This window comes from Maylandia zebra, linkage group LG14, assembly GCF_041146795.1.
Source record: "Maylandia zebra isolate NMK-2024a linkage group LG14, Mzebra_GT3a, whole genome shotgun sequence".
NCBI lineage: Eukaryota > Metazoa > Chordata > Actinopteri > Cichliformes > Cichlidae > Maylandia > Maylandia zebra.
The window spans coordinates 34002487-34022284 of NC_135180.1; the positions used below are offsets into that span (position 1 = coordinate 34002487).

At 41.9% G+C, this 19798-nt stretch overlaps 1 protein-coding gene across 5 annotated transcripts; it reads right to left on the minus strand.

The window, feature by feature from the left end:
* Positions 1-442: 442 nt before the first annotated feature.
* On the minus strand, positions 443-18323 carry bicra (BRD4 interacting chromatin remodeling complex associated protein). 5 transcript variants are annotated; one of them, XM_004560473.5, is made up of 15 exons: positions 18257-18323; positions 13547-13592; positions 13398-13443; positions 12739-12804; positions 10407-12476; positions 10058-10216; positions 8159-8758; positions 7567-7759; positions 7387-7484; positions 7065-7199; positions 6911-6963; positions 6670-6818; positions 3948-4042; positions 3744-3849; positions 443-3618 (listed from the first exon to the last, which is right to left on the minus strand). In XM_004560473.5, the coding sequence occupies exons 2-15, from the start codon at positions 13585-13587 to the stop codon at positions 1805-1807; spliced, it is 5625 nt and encodes a 1874-aa protein (XP_004560530.2). In that variant the 5' UTR covers positions 13588-13592; positions 18257-18323; the 3' UTR covers positions 443-1804. The 5 variants fall into 5 exon arrangements, with proteins under 5 accessions (XP_004560530.2, XP_004560529.2, XP_004560528.2 ...); XM_004560472.5 differs by having other exon boundaries at positions 3744-3846; positions 10049-10216; XM_004560471.5 differs by having other exon boundaries at positions 10049-10216.
* Between the last annotated feature and the right edge of the window lie 1475 nt (positions 18324-19798).

Below are 19798 nucleotides of genomic sequence, written 5' to 3' on the forward strand. Positions count from 1 at the left end.
AAAAAAAAAAAAAAAAAAAAAAGACAAAATCTCCCACAGTCCTTATGCACATTTTAAATATATACAACTTCACTCTGCAATCTTTTGACTATACCTTGGAAACTCCTTGTTTTACAATAGTTGTATTTCAGTATAATCACATGCCTTAGATTTAGACATGCTAGTCCCCCACCCCCCATGTAAAAATGACTTATTCTTTCCAAATTCTGCGGATTCTCCAAGCAATGACGCATACAAACCAGCTCTATGATTTCACTTCTATGCACCACCTGCTGACTGTCTGATAGAGAACACACCCCAGTGCTGAAACCATTACCACCATCTCCTCCTCCTGACTATCATACAGTCCTCCTCGGTCAGCGTTAGTAAACGAAAGGAATGCAGCCTCGAGTGGTGGAACAGAGTTGAGGAATAAAAGAGCAGAGGACAGGACGCTGCAATATTTCATAAAAGAAGCAAGGTTTAATTTACAGTTTTACTAAATGTACATTTTCTTTTTAAAAAGTGTCATTATACACAATAAATACAATACAAAATTAATCTGTAATACTATACTTCAAATTCTCTCACGGTCTTTTTTGTACATTATTATTGTTCCTTTTTTTCAATTTCAATGCTTGTGCTGTGTTTGTGTTTGAATTGTCCACCAGGCTTATACAAAGGGGGGAAAATAAAAACAAACAAACAAACAAAAAGAAAAACAAAAACTCAAGTGAGGCAGGCATACAGTGACAGGAAGATCCAAAAGACAGAAAACACAGAAACCTTGCCTGACCCCTGCTGACTGAAATGCATAAAGTCCTAACCTGGCATCACAGGCAACAGGGGGGTGAGTGGAGGTGCAGTCTAAAAACAAGAAACTGGAAAATCATCTGACAATAGAAGCAGAAAAAAATGCATTTCTTACAAGTTCATTTACATCCTGACAGTACAACAGCATCTGAGCAGTCAATTTCAAACCAATTTTACAAACGTTCAATTTTTTCCCCTCAACATTTACTTAAAAAAAGAAAAGAAAAAAAGACATGATATCTGTTTAAAATGGAGACACACAGAGGTTGATGGTACTCACTTTTTTCAATTCAAGAGGAGTTTACCTTAAGACCAAAGCAACTGATATTTAGGGTTAATACACTACATAAAGAAGCGTGGTCTTGATAAAGAGTTGGACTGCTTCATTTTAGCATTTGTTGTTTGCATCTCTGGAGCAACACTATCTTTGTGATAAGAGAATCAAATATGGTAGGTCCGGCAGCACACTGGATGTATTATGACTGTTTACAGTACTACACTGCTGTAACCTCTTTGGCCTTTCTTCTGCAGCTCTCTTAGTGAAAAGCTGTTACCTTTTAAACTGTTTGAATAAGATGCCTGATGCTCATTACGACACTGATTAAACCAGAAGATGAACCGCTGTGGACAGAGACTGGTGCTCAGACCACATGAAAGGAATGTATGAACAAGTGAATGAGGGGGGAAAAAAGACCAAAGTGAAAAATAAAGACAGAATTAGAGAACAATAGTCACTGACAATTTCATCTTGTTACTCGAATTTGGCTGAGGGAGCACATCTGTCGAGCATGTTCAAGTCTGCAATTCACCATTTTTGACTATGTTTGTATTTCCATCATGGGGCAACTTTAGACTGTAAATGACAAAGAAATGTTTGGACAATTCAAATAAACAAACAAAGCCAACACAGCCTGGCAGAGTACTACAGTGATACTGTTTTCACAGTGCCCCTTTCCCCTGCCTCGTTAAACTGTTTCATAGTTCCCCTTGTGAGTCCGAGGCTGAGGGGCTGTTATCTACTTTGAGTCTGGGGCACCAGGCTGCCGTTGTGGCCGTGGCCACCAACCTGAGGGTGCTGCGCCAAGGAAGAGGATGAAGAAGCAGAGGAAGAGGATGGGACTGAAGGTCTGTGTGATGAGGGCGCTGAGCCCCCAGGGCGCTGACTTTGGTGTTGGTGGGGTCTGCTGTTGCCCCCTTTAATATGGTGTCCGCGGGTAGAGGGTTCCTGCTGCAGATTAAGGATGCTGTCAATGGCGCACTGCAGATGCTCATTCAGTGAGTCATCTGGAGGGCTGCCGCTGGAGAAGCTGGCGTTATCCATGTCAGGAGAGTCTGACTTGCAGCGTTTGGCAGGAAGCAAAGAGTCTCGTGTGAAGGAAGACTCTGGCGACGGGGGCCCAGGGGCATGCTGGTCCATTCTGAATGTTCCTCCTGCCTTATGTCGATTTTTTCCACTCAACCTCTTATATTTACTTACATCTGTCTCTTGGTCTGTGTGCTCTTCCCCTTTCTCCTTTGCCCCTTCTCTGTCTAGAGGCTGTGGGAGATGATGGTGTTGCGTGGTTTTGATACCACGACTAAACACATCCATTTCGTCCAGCCCCTGCACTGCACTCCCCAAACGGCCAGTTTCGTGGCTTGAATCTGTGTGAGTGAGTAAAGCCTCCCTGTCTCTCTTCTCTACTTTCACACTTGCTATCACTGTCCGCTCTGAGGGAGGATTTGAGGCCTCGTGTCTGGGGGGTGATGGTGTGGTTCTGGGGTAGGACAAATTTTCATCTCCTCCACCTGGGACACCAGGTCTGACCCGAGGACTAATGTTTTCCCGGTAAGTTTTTCGAAGGGGAAGACGGCAAGTTGTCTGTGAGGAAGTGGCAGTAGAGGCAGGGTTGTGTTTGACCCCACCTGTGTCGTGGTGATCCAAAGTCCCATTCATTTGAATGGAAGATGAGGAGGTGGATGAAGACCAATTATGGGATGAAGAGGTGGAGGAAGATGAGGCTGAAATGGGGGGAACACTTCCTCTCAGTGATGGGTTACACTGAGAGGTTGATATTGTGACTGACAAGCCAGACGAAGTAGTGCATACAGGGGACTGAGTTCTGATAACCGTGGCCGAAGGGGTTGATAAAGGGTGAACCTTCGCTTGTGATACAGCAGCTTCAGACTGCGGCTGAGTCTGGGACATAGACTGGCTGCTCAGCTGAGGTTGAGGTGTGTGCACTGGGTCTAAGGCAGTGTTGTGGACCACCTTACTGAACCCCGTTTGATCCTGCTTGATCTTTAGCTTCAAACCAATTCTCCTGCGAGCCTCATAGGTCTTGATAGGCGGTTTGCTCGTTCGCTGTGGAAGAGCATCATCATCATCAGCCGCTTGAGAGTTTGATGTCGAGGATGAAAATGAGGATGACGATGCTGGAGTACGAACTGTAGAGATCTGGCTAGTGGGTTCAGCCACTGGCTTGACTGGTGGAGCTGGAGGAGGAGGACAGCTACTGGACCAGGACACAGATGCACTGCCTCCACCCTGCTTTATCACGAGCTTGGTAGGAGGGAAAGGGGAAAGAGAAGGGGCCGCAGAAGGAACTGAGACAGGAGAAGAAGCAGGAGCAGAAACTGGTGTGGGTGCAGGCGGAGGGTTTGGGGCAATGATTGGAACAGGGGATGGGATGGCAGCAGGAGCAGGAGCAGCAGCAACAGCAACAGCAGGCGCTGGAGCAGGGACAGCAGCAGATACCCCTCCGCTCACTGGGGTGGGTTCAGCAGATGATAATTTCTGCTGGGATGAAACACTCTCCAACATTCGCACATTTGCCACAAACTCTTCTGCAAGTAAATAAACAAATGTATAATTAAAACACACCTTTATTTTTGAATACCTACAAAATTTTATTAATAATTTTTTTAATTATTTATTAATAATTTAATAACCACAGACAGTGGTAAAATACCTGGCCTCTCCTTTGCCAAAATCTTGTCCTGGTTTAATGCAACCTTCTCCTCTTGAATGAACATCCGGTCGATCATCACCATCTCTGCCGAGGGGCCCAGTCTCTGCTCATGTTCATATGCCAAACAGCATCACTTTTAAAATCAATTCAGGACAAAAACGCACTAAGAATGCTTGCAGTGAACATGCTGATTTATAAACTTACTTTTGACTCTGCAAAGAGCAGGTAACGATATTTATCCAGCATGGCCTGAGTTCTTTTCAGCAGCTGGCTGGAGACCTTCTCAAATTCATCATCCACTGTGTAAAAGAGAACCAAATTGTTGAAAATTCTCAACTATAAATCAAGCAATACATTGGTAGCTAGGGATGGGTACCGATATCTGGTGCCACGATGGCAGCGGTTCTGACATAAACGGTAGTAACCAGACCGAAAAGCAGCGCACATTTCGGTGCTTTTTTTTCTGAGATGTCATACACTTTGGATTCTAGCCAATCATTTTACGTTTCTGAGGATAGTAGGCGGGTCCAGGTACGTAAGTTCTTTTAGAGCAGAGCTACAGATTAAAAATGCCCAAGGCGAAGCGGTCAAAAGTCTGGCTGTACTTCACAGCAAAAGATGCAAACTCAGCAGCAACAAGTGCTTTAAGCTGATACTGTGATACTGTCAAAGGAGGTACAGGGCTCTCAAAATTTCAAAATCCCTGGTAGCCCTTCGGGCAGGGACTCTTCAGTTTTTGGTAGCCAAAAATAAATGTAAGTAGCCCGAATAAAAAAGAGAGCAATTTTTTTGATTGATGTTTTGTTTCCTGTTTTGTTTCCTTTACAATATTATACATTAAAGTATAATATTGTAAAGGAAACAAAACATTAATCAAAAAATTGTTGAAAAACAAATTACAACATTGTATAAAAATTACAATCATCAACTCAAATACTTGGTTCTAATTGAACAGAAATTTCTATGAACTTGTAAGAACTGTGTAGGACATGAATCAGTCTGTGTCAGATCCTGAATTTGAAATTTCCGCTGAAGTCACGGGTAAGAGACAGTGGAACCAAGATCTAGGCCATTTGCTTTTTGAAGTTTGCAAAGACTGCTAAATTTTGCCAGTGGTAGTTCACTCTTTGCAACATAGTACGCTGTTCTAAACAGATTTTTCAGGTTTATTTTTAGTATGTTATTTGCAATTGGTGTTTGTTCTGGGAAAGATATTGCAGACTGAGCAATAATGCATTTCTTGCATTTCTCATGGGTTCTAATGGGGGCCTTTCTTAAAATGACTGGTCCCAGTAACAAAGGCGCTTGTCGACTCAGAAATCGAGAGAAAACCAACAACACACCCGGCAGAACATTATGTTATTTACACGGGTGCACATAAGTGGTCCGCATGTGCGCATTCGCTGTCAAAATAAAAGACTCGCACCAGATAAGAAGTTGCAACGCGCGTTTGCGTATCTGATTGAGGAATCACTCATCTTTGGAAAAGAGAGTTTATTACAGAGAAATGGCTCTTTCCAAAATAAAAGCTATACTATACGCTTCTTCTGGGCTATATTCTCAGCAGCATATTGTAGCGGGTCAGGGCTGTTCGGGGTTCTGTTTGTACAGTTATGTTTTGTTTATGTTGCCATAGTGACGGGTGACGCCCTCTCGCTGCGACGGTGTGTCCTTCCGGGGTCAGAGGGCGCCCTGTGTGTTGTTGTTGTTGTTGCTGTGCGGTTGCCGCGCTGAGCAGTTAGCTAGCGGCAGTGTTCTTCTGCAGATGTCAATAAACGGCTGTGCTCCCTGGCTAGCTCACGGGAAGCAAGACCAAACGACACCTCCGTCTCCTCGTTGTCTGAGCTCGCCACATTGGTGTCAGAAGTGGGATGATGGTGGCACCCCATGTTCTGACCCGAGTGACTTGGTGCGCCAAAAGAAGGCACCTGGACTTTTGCAAAGTGAAAGCAAAAAACAAGCGCAAATTCAAACGCGATTTCAATATGTCACATATTGACAGTGGCTCACCGATGCCAATGACATAATTACCCAGCTACATTTCCGAAAGAATGCAAAAGCATTGACATATATTTTTTCCTTCCTATGATAGCCCGACGGGCAGGGCTGAGATAGATTTTGGTAGCCCGACTGGAAAAATCGCTAGCCCCGGGACGTCGGGCTAGCGATTTTGCGAGCCCTGAGGTAACACCTCAAATCCGATGAAACACCTGGCAACGCATAGCGTTTTTTTTTTAAAGCCGAGAAATGCACCGTATTTGATAGCTTGCTGCGAGACCTCACACATCTACTGCGGGTGGGTTGCCTGTTATCGGACCCGGAGTTAGCAACATCCCCCAAAAACCCAAAGAGGAGAGTCCTGGCCCCTAGCCCTGCCAGTGTAGCAGAAATGATGACGGATGGTGATGGCAGCAGCAGCCGTTCTTCTCTGCGTGAGTAGCTTAATGTTGTTCGTGTGTAATTTACGTTGAGTAGGCTAACCACGTTATTACATTAATGCATGTAAGGTGAACTAGCAAACACCGTAGTAGTTACATGCGGCTGTCTTCTTTTTTGATGGCAGATACTCCCGTCACCCTGGCCAAAAAGGCTAAAATGACCAAAGAAAAAGTGGAAAACAGCTAAACATGAGAGGTTTTTGGACAAGGTTTGTGTTTTTTCCATTGTTTAAGCACTGCTTCCAGCCAAGAGTGATACCATATATGCCCCATACCTGCAGAAAAGGCTAACATTATTATCTTTTTACAAACAGCTGAACATGAGAGGTTTTTGGACCAATTTTGTGTTCTCCATTCTTTAAGCACCGGTTTGAGCACCGTTTAAGCACCGGCACTGTTTCAAAAGTACCGGTTTGGTACTGGTATCGGATAAAACCTAAACGATACCCATCCCTATTGGTAGCTTTACAAAAGAGGCAATTTGTTACCTCTTTGATAATCTTGAGAAGAGTTGGCAGTTCCCTGGTAGAGATGGTAAGGCAGGAGTCTGTGCAGTGTGTCCTCAAATGAGCAGAAAGGGGCACTGTAGTTTGGGTGAAGCACTGAACCCTGATGTTTCCTTAGCTGTTCTAGCATCCTGCAGTGAAGTGTGTAAAATTAATACTGTTCACAAATATGGCTTTTAAGAATCAATTAAAAGAAGCCCTGGAAAATTACCATGGAACATACCTGGCTTCTTTACTGGGCTCTGCGCTGAAAGGCATTTTCATTATTGTTGTTGTCTGTAACAGGAACAAACAAATATAAAGTGTAAGGGTTAAAACCCTTCATACTAAAACTTAAATACCAGAGGCAGTACAAACATGTAGCAACGCTCATTTACCTGAGCTTGTATTGAAGCTGGGGGCTGTGGAGCAGGCATTTGAGTCAGACTAGCTCCCAACACCTGTATCTGCATGCCACCTTTCCCCAGAGTCACCCCTCCAACAGAGCTTATCACTCCTGGCTTTGGCTGAACCTGAGAAAGGAAAACAAGAGGGAAATTTAAAAGCAGAAAGTGACAAAACATACAAAAGGAATGTATTGGGAAAATACTATCCCTGTTAAATTTTATATTCACTGACAAAGGTGTTAGAGTAGCACAAAATAACGCCAGGCAAATACCACACATATGTTCTTACTGGGAATTGGGTTATATTACATACCTGTGCAGGCTGGGTAAGGCTGGCAGGAGTGACAGTCTGATTCACCATTGCTCCAGCTTGCCCTTGGGCTCCTGAGAATACCTGTAAGTCACTTGATGCTAGCAATAAAGAATAAAGATAATTACAAAAAGAAACACTTCAACGTCTGTTTTGCATCACTGACAATAATTAATGTCTAACCTGTAGGAGTTTTGACAAGCACTGATGTCGGCTGCAGCATTGAGGGTAGCTGAGCAGGTGTACCAGTGCTGGCTGATGATGATGCAATCACCACTTTATCAAGAGGCACATCTTGCTGGGAACTAAACTGAGTGGTGATTTGAGGCTGAGGCTGAGTAGGCTGCTTAGCTTGTAGCATGATGTTCTGCTGGACCTGGAAATACCATCAGGACAGATATATTTGTACCTACATTCAAAATATTTTGGAGCATGCTTAGGCTCCTAATTTAGTTATGCTGATATTGTACTGGTAGGTTTATTGGTAATGTTCACAATGTATTTAACCCAACTGATAACAGAAAAAAAAATCATAAATGGAACTAAACTGAACAAAAGGAAAATAACAACTAAGTATATATACAGAAATCGCATATATTATTTTTCCACGACAATACAAACTGTACTAGTGAAAGCAACTTAGCATGCTGCTGAACCTCAGAAAAAAGAATAAGTCAAAAATACACACAGTGATTTTACAGTCAAGATCCCTAATTGTATGCTAATTACGTTACAAGTTTTCAGTAAGAAGAAATGTGTAACATTGTAATGATACCTGGTGAAGCCTTTCCAGCAGCTGTTTCTGCTTAGGTGAGGGTTGAGAGATGGCTGAAAGAGTCTGAATTTGTGCTCCTACTAACTGCAGATTATGTTGCTGATCTGATGTCAGGCCCTGGATGGGAACATGAGTTTTAACCACAGTGGTGGCACAAGCGCTGACAGGAGCTGCAGTGAACTGATGTTGTGCAGGTGGAGGCTTCGGTGACTGTGACATAGGAGGCATGTCTTGTTGGTAAGGGGCAGACTGAGAGGCCGGCTGAGGCTGAAGTTGAACTTGAATGTGTGTCTGTTGGGGTGGCGTTTGCTGTGGCTGGCCCTGTAGAGCTGGTTTGGGGGACTCTGCAATTTGGTTATGGACAATAAAGAGTGGAGGGTGAGATGAGGGTGTGCATGAGCGAGAAGGAGTTTGCGACTGTGGCTGAGGCTGAGAGGGAGGGCGTGACTGCTGTTGGTGGTGTGGTGACTGGATCTGCTGGCTCAGAGTAAGAGGAGACTGGGAAGGCTGGGGACTTTCTGCCACTGGTGGTGCTGTGGCAGGTGGACAAGGAGACATTCTATGGATCTTCAGAGGCTGCTGATGTCCACTGGAGGGTACCTGAAGAAGTGGAATCAAAATACAGTATGCTTATCTGATTCAAGGGAGCAAACAGTTTAAGGAAGAATGAAATCAGGATATTAAGCACATAAAAAAAGAAGAAAAATCACATACAAAAAGTCTAGAGCGAATAAGTGTCCAGCACACAATCTGAGATTTGACACAAAGTAGGGTTGGGCGATATGGCTTTTCACGTTTTTGACATCAATATTTATTATGATGTACTATATGTATGCATCATAATACTGAGTTTAATACTTACACCTAGGTTAAAAATCCTAATTGCAAATATCATAATACACTCACACACTTTAAAATGAAAAAAAGAAACAATCAAATAAACTAATAGATAATAATACAGATTTATCACCCAATCCCGACATACACAAACACAAGTAAATAACGACCAAACAAACACAAAAGCAAAGTGTTAGAATTAAAAACTAATAGATTTTAAAGTAAAAGTAGTAGAAGCTCACAGATTTTATTTCTAGCATTTACACATAAGAAGAGGGCAATGATTATTTAGCGAGCCAAAAAGAAAAACTGTAGACAAAAGCAAGAAATCAAGATCTGTGGGTCTGTGGTGGTAAATTAGGAGGTGATCTGCAGACTTGAGGGACGAGGGATAGGTGAACATGTCATTTTGGTTTTGGGGGGGCTCATTACCCTGGTCACACTAGGGGACAGAGGGGTGAGAGGTGGAAGATAGTGTGGAGTGAATCAATTCATCAGTCCTTAATCAGTAATGCAGCAGATGAAGATGAGTTCATTTACTGTGACTAAGCAGTGTTAGTGAAGAGATTATTCTAGCCTTGCTGCTGTAGGCAGAAATCCAGAAAAGGCCAAAAAAGATTAGATCTCGTATATTTCAGCATGCTAAAATATATAGTCCAATTATACCATAACTTTTGCCCATTTCAGCTTTGAGTCAAGGATGTTAGAACTGATTAAGAATATCAAATGAATTAAAAAAAAGAAAAAGATATTCCTTTGAATATTGTTTGCCAGTCCTAAATTCAGAGTAGTTAGCACGCAATAGGTATGGACAACTGGAATGATCATGCCTTTGCATGTAATTAAGCAACGTAAGAAACACACAGAAGCCGCAAGCCAACAATCATATTTGTTCTTTGGAAATGCAGAGCAAGGGTGAGCGCCATAGAAGCAATGACCAATGCAGAAGAGAGGTACAGAATAGTAAGGAGAAAAGATAAGATATCCTAACATTGTTGTGGAGGCAGCAGCAGCAACAAGGGGGTGGGGCTCAACATAAAGGGGCATTTCTACCTGCTTTACCATAGGGGAAGGGCTGTGGCTCTGGCCCACCCAAGAGTCAGTTAATTGGCTGTCATGGACAGCAGGGGCCGGAGTAGTGATGCTGTTGCTGCTGACGATTACAGATGCAGGTACGCCCACAGAGGGGGTTGACTCATTCTCTGTTTGGTGGTGCTGCTCCTGATTGGAGTACATTTACCATTTCAGGATGAGGGAGGGAAGGAAGGAGGAAGGGGATTGGAGGGAAGGGGGAGTAAAATAGTAAACCAAAGAGGTCAAACCAAGATATCACTCCATGCATGTTATTCATCTTTTTAGACAATGTTAACTGAACACAAGGTAAGCAAAAGTTTTAAGTTTGAACACTGACCTGTTGAAGAAACATTTGCAGAGACTCTTGGCTCAGGATCATGCTGGGGCCCTGGTTGGTGAACAGTAACCTCCCTGGACTTTGCTGAGCCTGAGGGGGGACCAGCCCCACTGCTGTGACAGAGGAAGAGGTGGAAACTGACATGGACGGAGAGGAGGAAGATGCAGTGGTAACCGTGGACACAGTAGAAGCCGGCTGCATGGCAAGGATAGATGGCTGTGGTACAAGCTGCTGAGTGGGATGAGTAGCCTGGTCTGTGGAGCTTCCCAGCACAGTTACACACTCTCCAGGCTGTCCTTGAGCCATAGTTGCTGCTACTGTGCTGCTAGGGACTCCACCTGGCTGAGGCTGCAAGGCTGGCTGAAGGCTGACAGCGGGGCTCAGTCCTTCCACCTGGCTCAGCATGGTCAGGGGGTTCTGAATTGGCATGCCCTGTATGACTGTCTGGGCATGACCTGAGACAGTCTGGGTCTGTGTCTGATTTTGGCTCTGAGCCAATGTGACAGGCATCTGAAAGAGGGTAGGCGTGCCCATCTGGCCAGGCTGGAGCTGAATGGGTGCAGAGAGGATGTGGGCTGCCCCAGGATGGCTCTGCGACGTCAACACCTGACCCAAGTTGATATTCTGGTTTGCAGTTAAAATCTGGTTTGCAATGATTTGTCCACCAGGACCCTGGCTTGTGATGATGTGGCCCCCGGGGTGCTGGGTCAGGATCTGCCCACCTGCTTGCAGCTGTGGCAAGAGAAACTGGTGGTTCTGACCTTGCAGAACTGTCTGAGAAGGAATAACAATGCTGCTAGATTGGTTTAACAAGTGTACACTCAGGGGCTTGCCAGATGGTTGTGCTGCTTGTGGCTTGAAGAGGGTTTGCTGAAACTGAGCGCCTTGAGTTGTGGCTTGAGTACTCAGGACAACATTGGAGCCTGGCTTTCCTGTCAGGAAGGCTACATTCTGAGCAGCAGAAACTGGAAGTTGCTGCAGCCCTAGGGCCTTGTGGGCATCATTTTGCAAGACTTGGGGTGCTGGCTGTGGCTGCTGCTGTTGTTGTTTGAAGAGTTTCGGTTGGATGGCTCCCCCCTGAGGGGGTTTAGGCTGAATAGGTGGTGGTGTGCGCTGGATGATCACGTTCTGCATGATTTGGCCTTGAGGTTGTGTCTGGGATCCTATTCCTGAACTTAGAAGGGTGTTGCCAAAACCCACAAGCCCAGCAGGAGCAGTCATTGTACCACCACTGCTGCTGTTTGTGCTGCTGACACAAACAGCCGGTCCATTTAAAGCTGGGGATCCGAGAGTAGCTTTATTACTTTGGATCAGAAGTCCACCTCCTGAGCCTCCAAGCCCTGGCTGAGGACCAGCACCTGATACCTCTGGCCCAGACTGGTGCAACTGGTAACCACTCATGGCTTTAGCCAGGATTGGCTGGCCAGACTGATTGATAGTCATGACGGTAGGCTGACCCACAACCTGAATCTGTCCAATACCCAAATGTCCAGATTGACTCCCATTAGAAAGAGCCTGAAGACTTGAAATGGGTTGAAGCGTCACATTTCCTAGGCCCACTTGCTGCATAAATGGCTGAACACTGATTGCCTTGTTCATGACCTGGGATTGGAGTTGAAGGCCCTGTTGAGCAAGGACTGACCCTAGCATGTCAGTTGTGGCGTTGGGGGGAGTAGCAGTGGTGCTCGTGGCTGACCCGGGAAAAATTGTTGCTGCTCCCCCAACACCAATGCCTACACCAACAGCACTGTTTCCAGCCCCAGCAAGGCTGGCATCAGGCAGTGTCTGAACCACCTGTGTAAGGCCTGGAATTCCAAAGGAGCCCAGGTCCAGCTCAGCTTCTGCCTCCTGTAAGCTTTGCTCTGTGATGTTGGCTTCAGCCAAACTTTGCTGCAAGATGTCACATGGCTCATGATTTGTCCCAATGCCATTGCTCCCACCTTCTCCACCTGGGGACCCTCCCAAGATGTCATCATCCTCCAAGAAGTCCAAGTCAACACTGACTCTAGGAAGGCCTGTTGACTCATTGGCCGACAGCTGGGCTGTAGGCTGGACCTCTGGAACGTGGCCCTTCAAGGAACGGAGGAAAACGAAGAGGAAATAAGTGAAATCAGGTAACACGTAAATTTTTATCACTAGATATGATGGTAAGGGGTGGAAATGAACAAAGTAATGCAAATATAAAAACCCCACAAAAATATCTTGTCAGAATGCAGCAAAACAAAGCCTGTCAAGTGTAGATTTGTTAGTAGATGGGAGAGGAGTAATAGGTGAAGCATGCGACATATATAAATAGAAAACAGAAGGAAGAGCATTGGGGGATTTTACTCACCCCAGTGGCAGAGAAGAATGAGCTGGAGGGGTCACTTGAACCATCCAAAAGGTCGTCAGTGTCCAACTACAGACACACCCACAAAGGATAGGAAAGATGGAAACCAAAGGCACCCAAACCAGCAGGCAAAAGTCACCAGGACAGATAAATATACAAACCATCAGCCAGGGGAAGGGCAAGGAAAGGACAGAATACAGTCCAGGAAACCCAGATTGTAAAAGAACCAGTAAAAGGATAAGTGACAAAAATGCAAAATGATAGGTGTAATACAGAGTTGGGAAGCGTTAGTATTATCGTTTCTCATTTTGTGAATATGCCAAATAAAAAGGGAAGGGAGGCTGGAACTACAAATAGTGCAAATCAAAAGCAAAGAAAACCATTAAGCAGATACAGCAATAAGAAAATTACATGAAAGCAGTGAGGGAAGCAGGTTTCAGAGTGCATTAACGTGTAATCTAAAGTGACTTAAGTACAGAGTCACACTTCACTAACTGATGCCAGCACTAACAAAAATATGCATAATTATGACTCCTCATCACATCAATTACAAACTCACTTTTTGTAAATAGAAATCATAAACTTAAAAAAAAAAAAAAGGAGACATCTTTCTTTCTTTTCTTTTTAAAAAAAAAAAAAACCCCTCCCCCACTCATACTCACATGGGTCTCAGATCCATGAAGAAAGTCATTGAGAGCTTCTGGGTCACTGCAAGAGAAAACAAAGTGAATCTTCACAGTACAAGGGAAGAAATGGCTGACCAGTTTGTGATGAGATTTAGCCGATTTTCATCGAGTCATCATTAACTTACCAAATTACATCTAGAAGGCACCTGCCGTCTTCATCATCCATGACAACTGTTAAAGATGAGAAATTGTTTTTATGACAACTTGATTTATTTCATTGTCAGTGCACGCTTTAATTATTATTATTATTTTGATAGGGCAGTAGGGAGCAATGCAAAAGAACAGTGAGAGTGAGGGGAATGATACACAAGAAATGTCCAGAGTGGACTCGAACCCAGCCATTTTTGTCTCCATGTTTACTAGGGCTGCCACGATTAGTCGACTAGTCACGATTATGTCGACTATTAAAATCGTCGACGACTAATTTAATAGTCGACGCATCGTTTGAAGCTTTGTAAGATCACAAAGGACGCAGGAATGAGTAGTAGGATTTAAGAGTGTAATAACGGACTGAAACAGAAGATGGCAGCACTGCATGTACAAGGATGCCAGCTGCCGTTAAACCCCGAAGAAGAAGAAGCTGTGTCCCAGAATTCATAGCGCAGCCCAGCGCAGTTGTCAACAGCTAGTTAGTTTTAACTTTACTCTTATTATTCTTTCTGGGTCACAAAATAAACGTTTAACATATTTTCAGGCGAGAATGTAGCTGTGTAAACCTCAAATATCTGCTCAGTTTATCAAGACACCACATATTTTCAAAAGCGCTCCGACGTTTTCGGAGACGTCTGTTACCCACTAGCTCGTCAGCTAGGCGGGGGCAAGGCTAACTAGAGCCGTGAGAACACCGGACTCCCGGCAAATCGTTTTCAAACCCACCGCCGTCTTTTGCTAGTCAGGTTAAACATATATATAAGTCACTTAGATAACTTAAAAATGTTATTGTTTGGCTTTCTTTAGTATTTTATTTGTTCCTGAGTAAATCGGTTTGGCTGAGATTAAAGTTATAGTTTTTGCACAGCTAAAACTGTCAAGCAGACAGCTGATTATCAGAAGTGTGAGACGCTGGAGAATATACTCCGGTGTCCTGTTATATTTTAGAAAGCAAGGAGTTTATTAAACTTCACCGAAACAATCTGCAAATTTCATTAAAAATTAATAAACTACCATCTTGTCTTTATTTTTAGTTAGCACAAACACTTCAAGCTGTAAGCTAATGATAGTTATATAAGACCAGATGCTGCTGGTGCAATAAGCTGTACGCTGTACGTCCAATGGATGATGATCTGATTAGTCGACTAATCGCAAAAATAATCGGTGACTAGTCGACTATCAAAATAATCGTTTGTGGCAGCCCTAATGTTTACACAGAAGCTGATTTATGGCTTGCCACACTTGATAGTGAACTACAGAACAGTGATGTTTTTCAAGTCCTATGCTTCTTCAGCATGACAGGAATTAATTTCATATGATTATTTAATATTACTAATCCTTTGAAGTAACAAATTTTTGTTAATTTTTTTTGTAAAGCACTGCAAAGTAGCAATAAAACATATTTTCAGCACTGCTTGTCATCATGAGAAAACGTCAAAATTATTCTATTGGTGCAAATATCATAATCACTATTACTTTGTTCCTAATTAACTTAAAAAAATAATGAAATAATATATTTGTTGCTCCCCGTTGGACTCCTGGTTATCAGTCGGTTTCCAAACAGATTAATTTGTTTTGCTTGTTAACCAAATTTAAACTGTCACAGCATCTGGGGGCGTAACTTGGGGTTTTTAGTGAGAGGCAAATAAACACCACTGTAAAGAAAACAAGTACACTGGATTAAAAAACGAAAGGCAAAATTAGCGTACTGCTGCAAAAAGAAACTAAAGAAAAAAAGAAAGCAAAAATATTTCTGTTACCTCATTTATCTTGTTTTCATAACTGTTGGAGTCATAATTGTAATTGAACATAGATTTGAGTTAGCTGCTCACTCCTTAGAAGAACTACAAAAAGAAACCACAGATCTTAATATTATGTTCTCAGATCGTTAGTTTAGACAAAGAGGGGGTTCAAACTATATTCAGTTAATGAGCCACATACAACTGAATTTGATCTCTAGTGAGCCACACCAGTAAAACAATTCCACAATAAGATACGTTCCTTTTAATTTATCAGAGTACAACTAAACATTTAACATTTAATTACCTATCGATGTGCAACACTGATGAAGAACAGCCTATACTAGCTTACAGTATCTCTCTAAAAGCACAAAACCTTCTAATTCTGTTTTTAAACTGAACTAATGTATTATTTTACTCTTTATGACTAAAAATTTGTCAAGATACAGAAATACTTTCAATTCCAACATAGTTTAGGGTATGGATTAAGCTGTAATGTAAAAATGTCATAACTCTACCAGGTCTAGAAATGCATTTTATTGAAAAATCACAAGCATTAAAAATCTAAACATTTTTCTTGCTTCCAAAGCTATCCAGTAAGCTGGACTAACCATCATGGTCATTTGGCATCCAAAAAGACTAAGTTATATTTAAACACTCAGTTCAGTTCATTTTTATTTCAAACATATACATTCACCAACATTTCATAAAATCTTTCCATGTAGTTGTTTGAAAAGTAGGCAGAAGTATATACTTATTTAGCCCTACCCCCTCAGGTTTACATCATCATCATCTAAATTTGAACAACAAAAAACGTATACAATGCCTTCAACTTAGAACATAACATCACAAAAATATATTTTCTCATGTTCAACTAAAACTATATTTAGATTTGCTAATTTGCAGAAGAAAATAAACATCAGTTTAACTGCTGTCTTGGGTTAATTGCATTTTCTTCATTCTTATACTTATTTAAAATTTCTTTTTTGAGTTTTATTTTAAACTGGTTTATATCACTACTGACCTTTATTTCTTCTTTTAATTCATTCCAGAATTTAACTCCCGCTATTGAAATAGACATCCTTTTCAATGTTGTTCTTACTCTTTGTAATTTTAAATTCCACTTCCCTCTAAAATTGTACCTCCCTTCTCTTTCTAAGAACCATTTACTTATTTCGATTGGGAGCATCCCTTTCCTTGCCTTATATATTATTTGCACTGTTTTAAACTTCACCAGATCCTGGAATTTTATAGTTTGCGTCTTAATGAAGAGTGCGTTTGTGTGAGCCCTATACCCCTCCTGATTTATTAGTCTAATAGCCCTTTTCTGCATTATGATTATAGTCTGAATATTACTTTTATATGTATTGCCCCAAACCTCTACACAATAACTCGTGTATGGTAATTGTAAAGCACAATATAACATATACAATGTTTTCCTATCCAGAAATTGTTTTACTTTCCCCAAGACAGCAATGCCCCGTGCTAACTTTCCCCTCACATAAGTGATATGTGATTTCCAACAGGCCTTATGATCAATGATCACACCAAGAAATTTTATGGTATTAACCCATTCTAGATATACATTATCAACACAAATTTCAATGTTAATGTTTTTCTTATAGTTTCCGAATAACATAAACTCACTCTAATTACTCTTAGGTAGTATGGGCTACATAGTTAGTTAATAACAATATTAATAAACATTTATGAAGTCCATCACATTAATTTCAAAGTCCTTGATTTTCCCCTGTGTGTTTTTAAAATTCAAATTATGAGTAATGACTCATTAAATCATTACATCACCTATCACTGTCAGATATTTCGGTGTCTTGTTAGGATAAAGCAAGCATGACGTGATAAATAAAATATGAGGTCCTTAAATTATAAAATAATAATAAAGTTTACAGTTAAATACAGAAACTGATTTTCAAAAAATTCAACGTCTTTTAACACCTACACTTATCAACAACAGAAATCCCCATGTGGTAACGAACCCATCGAGAGACCAAGCAGAACTCATATTTGTTAAAATCCGAAAAAACAGCGGATGGCAATAGACAACAAACTGAAAACGCGCGGTTTTCGCTCCGCCTGCAAAGATTTCGAGAACGGGCTCTCGCCTCCCGCTGAATTTACCACAACTCAAAACACCAGCTGTGCCTTTCGTTTCCAACAACACGAAAACACCATCTCAAATCAGCTTCCACGAGTTTACCGAGACCTATAAAGCGACCGTACACCCAGTTGCCGCTCTGAAGCAGCAGCAGATCGTAGCCATTGCTCGGTTAGAGCGCAGCTAGTACGCAGGATATGAATGGAGTCACTGCAAGAGGCTTGCTACATGCTAGCTAGTGTTTTCAAAGAGCTTTGCATGTATATTTCGCTTATTACTCACAACACGGAGTATTTCGTAGCCACACTGCTGACTTAAAACACTAATTTAACAAAACGTTTAATTTTAAACCACTGTTTTGCCTCTATTTTCAGTCATTTTAACGCATCTGGGTTGACTTTCGTTAGCCTAGCTAGCTAACCAGCTAAGCCAACAAGCTATCAACAATATTGAGACGTACAGCTAGCTTGAGGCTTTGACATTCAAAACAAACCAGCGAGTGACACAATTTTAACACCCCTAGTGCACAACGATGCCTCGATTTGACAAAGACAAGGCAGTATTGTCTGATTTGAAGCGTAAACGCAATTGCGTAGCTAGCTATCTCTCCTTGTAAGCAAAATATGAGTTAATGTTGGAATACTCTTGGATGAGGGGGGTATGCTTGGGAATTCGGTGGAAAATGAGCATGTTCGCCGGTTCGTGCGGCAGCGTGGCGCTTCGATTGCGGTAGCTGTGCAGTTCGTGGCTCGCGTGCAGTTCGCGAATATTGCAGCTTTGTAACAGTTTTTTGGATTAATAGAGAAATTGCTACATTGTAACAAACTCACCCGAGACGATAGAGGTGCAGGCAGCGCGGGGTCTCCAGGACAGCCTCGCACGGGCTGCTGTACAGGACCCAACTACAAGGCAGGAAACAGGAGACTTCCGGTTTGCCTGATTGAAATCTTATCCTCCTGCGTATACCGTGGCAGAACTTTTCTTTCGACGTGCTTGGCAAAGTTTTTTCGTACAATTAAACACATTTCTCAGTAAATTTGTGGGGCTGTTTTTGTTTGTAAAGCTGAAGTCTGAAATTTAGGAAAAAGGACTGGAGATTTGCAGCTGATATCGCGCGAAAAGCTAACCCTTGATGTTTAAAAACGAAGTAAATAGCACATACCTGGAAACGTCTGGGCCTGATAAGGCACATCCCTGATACAGTTGCAGTGCACTACTAAAAATTACTAATCTGTGCATCCTTTAATATAAAGTAACTGAAGTTATGCACTACTTTTAACTACTAATTATTTGTGTCCTATAAAACTTAGTCTTGTAACTCCCTTATTCTAATGTTCCTCCATTTAGGTATTTGTGGGTAAGTATAATTGGATTATAATTTCAAATAAAATACATTAAAATTACATTTTTGCTACAGGGGGATTACACCCTTAGTCACGGATTATGCTATAAAGTGTTTATCAGTCAAAGTAGCCTAGTACAGCTCACAAAGCAAGCAGAAATAGTGTACCAGTTTACACAGCAAATCTGATATGAATTATTTGTCTGATAATCAATATCCATATATACATATAGGATACTGCAGTTATACTGAAAAGCGATAGGCCATATTGGACCATGTTAACTTTCCAAAAAATGTTTAGTGTTCTGCCAACACCTGCTGAATGTTACAAACATAATCAGGTTTGCTCACCTGGACAATGTGGTGACCCTGAAGTATGCTGTTCAGCATTATAATGTGCAAACGTTTCTATATGGTCCATATCAATAATATTGTTTGAGCACTGCTAAACAGAGCCAAAAATAATTTCAAAAACACAAAAAGACACAAATCACATGAGTAATTATGTCAGGAGGATTTGTCAGAAGCTGCTACAAATAAAATCACAACTATCACTATTTTTAACATCCATTTTGCATGGAAATGAAGGCAAGGCAAGGCAAGGCAAATTTATTTGTATAGCACAATTCAACAACAAGGTGATTCAAAGTGCTTTACAGAGACATTAGAAACAAAAACAAATAAAAAGCATGATTTAAAATTGATTAAAACAAGCAAACAACAAACTAACTAAACACACACATTTCACACCTGTTCGCGCGATCTGAACCCTTATCGTAAGGGGAGCTACCAGTCCTTCTGTGGACGAGCTACTTTCTATTTTAAATTCCCTGAATTTAAAATAATGAAGGAAAATAAAAGGAAATGAAGAGTTATTCCTGAGTGTGTGGTCACTTCTTTTCAGATTGTATGCCCCTAGACTTGGAAAATAACCTCAACTCTGTTACAACTTGATGGCAGTTGCTGACTGATTACACTGAAAAGACATGCATGCAGTGCACTTGAATTTGTGGGGAACAGTTAACTGTTT

What these genes read in the sequence shown, in the direction of transcription:
- bicra (XM_004560471.5), bottom strand. Translation starts at nt 13,587, where the DNA reads ATGGATGATGAAGACGGCAGGTGCCTTCTAGATGTAATTTG. An exon ending in TGCCTTCTAGATGTAATTTG is followed by an intron (nt 13,444 to 13,546) that starts GTAAGTTAATGA and finishes TTTCTCTTGCAG; the next exon opens with TGACCCAGAAGCTCTCAATG. An exon ending in GCCTTACCCAGCCTGCACAG is followed by an intron (nt 7,200 to 7,386) that starts GTATGTAATATA and finishes TTCCTTTCTCAG; the next exon opens with GTTCAGCCAAAGCCAGGAGT.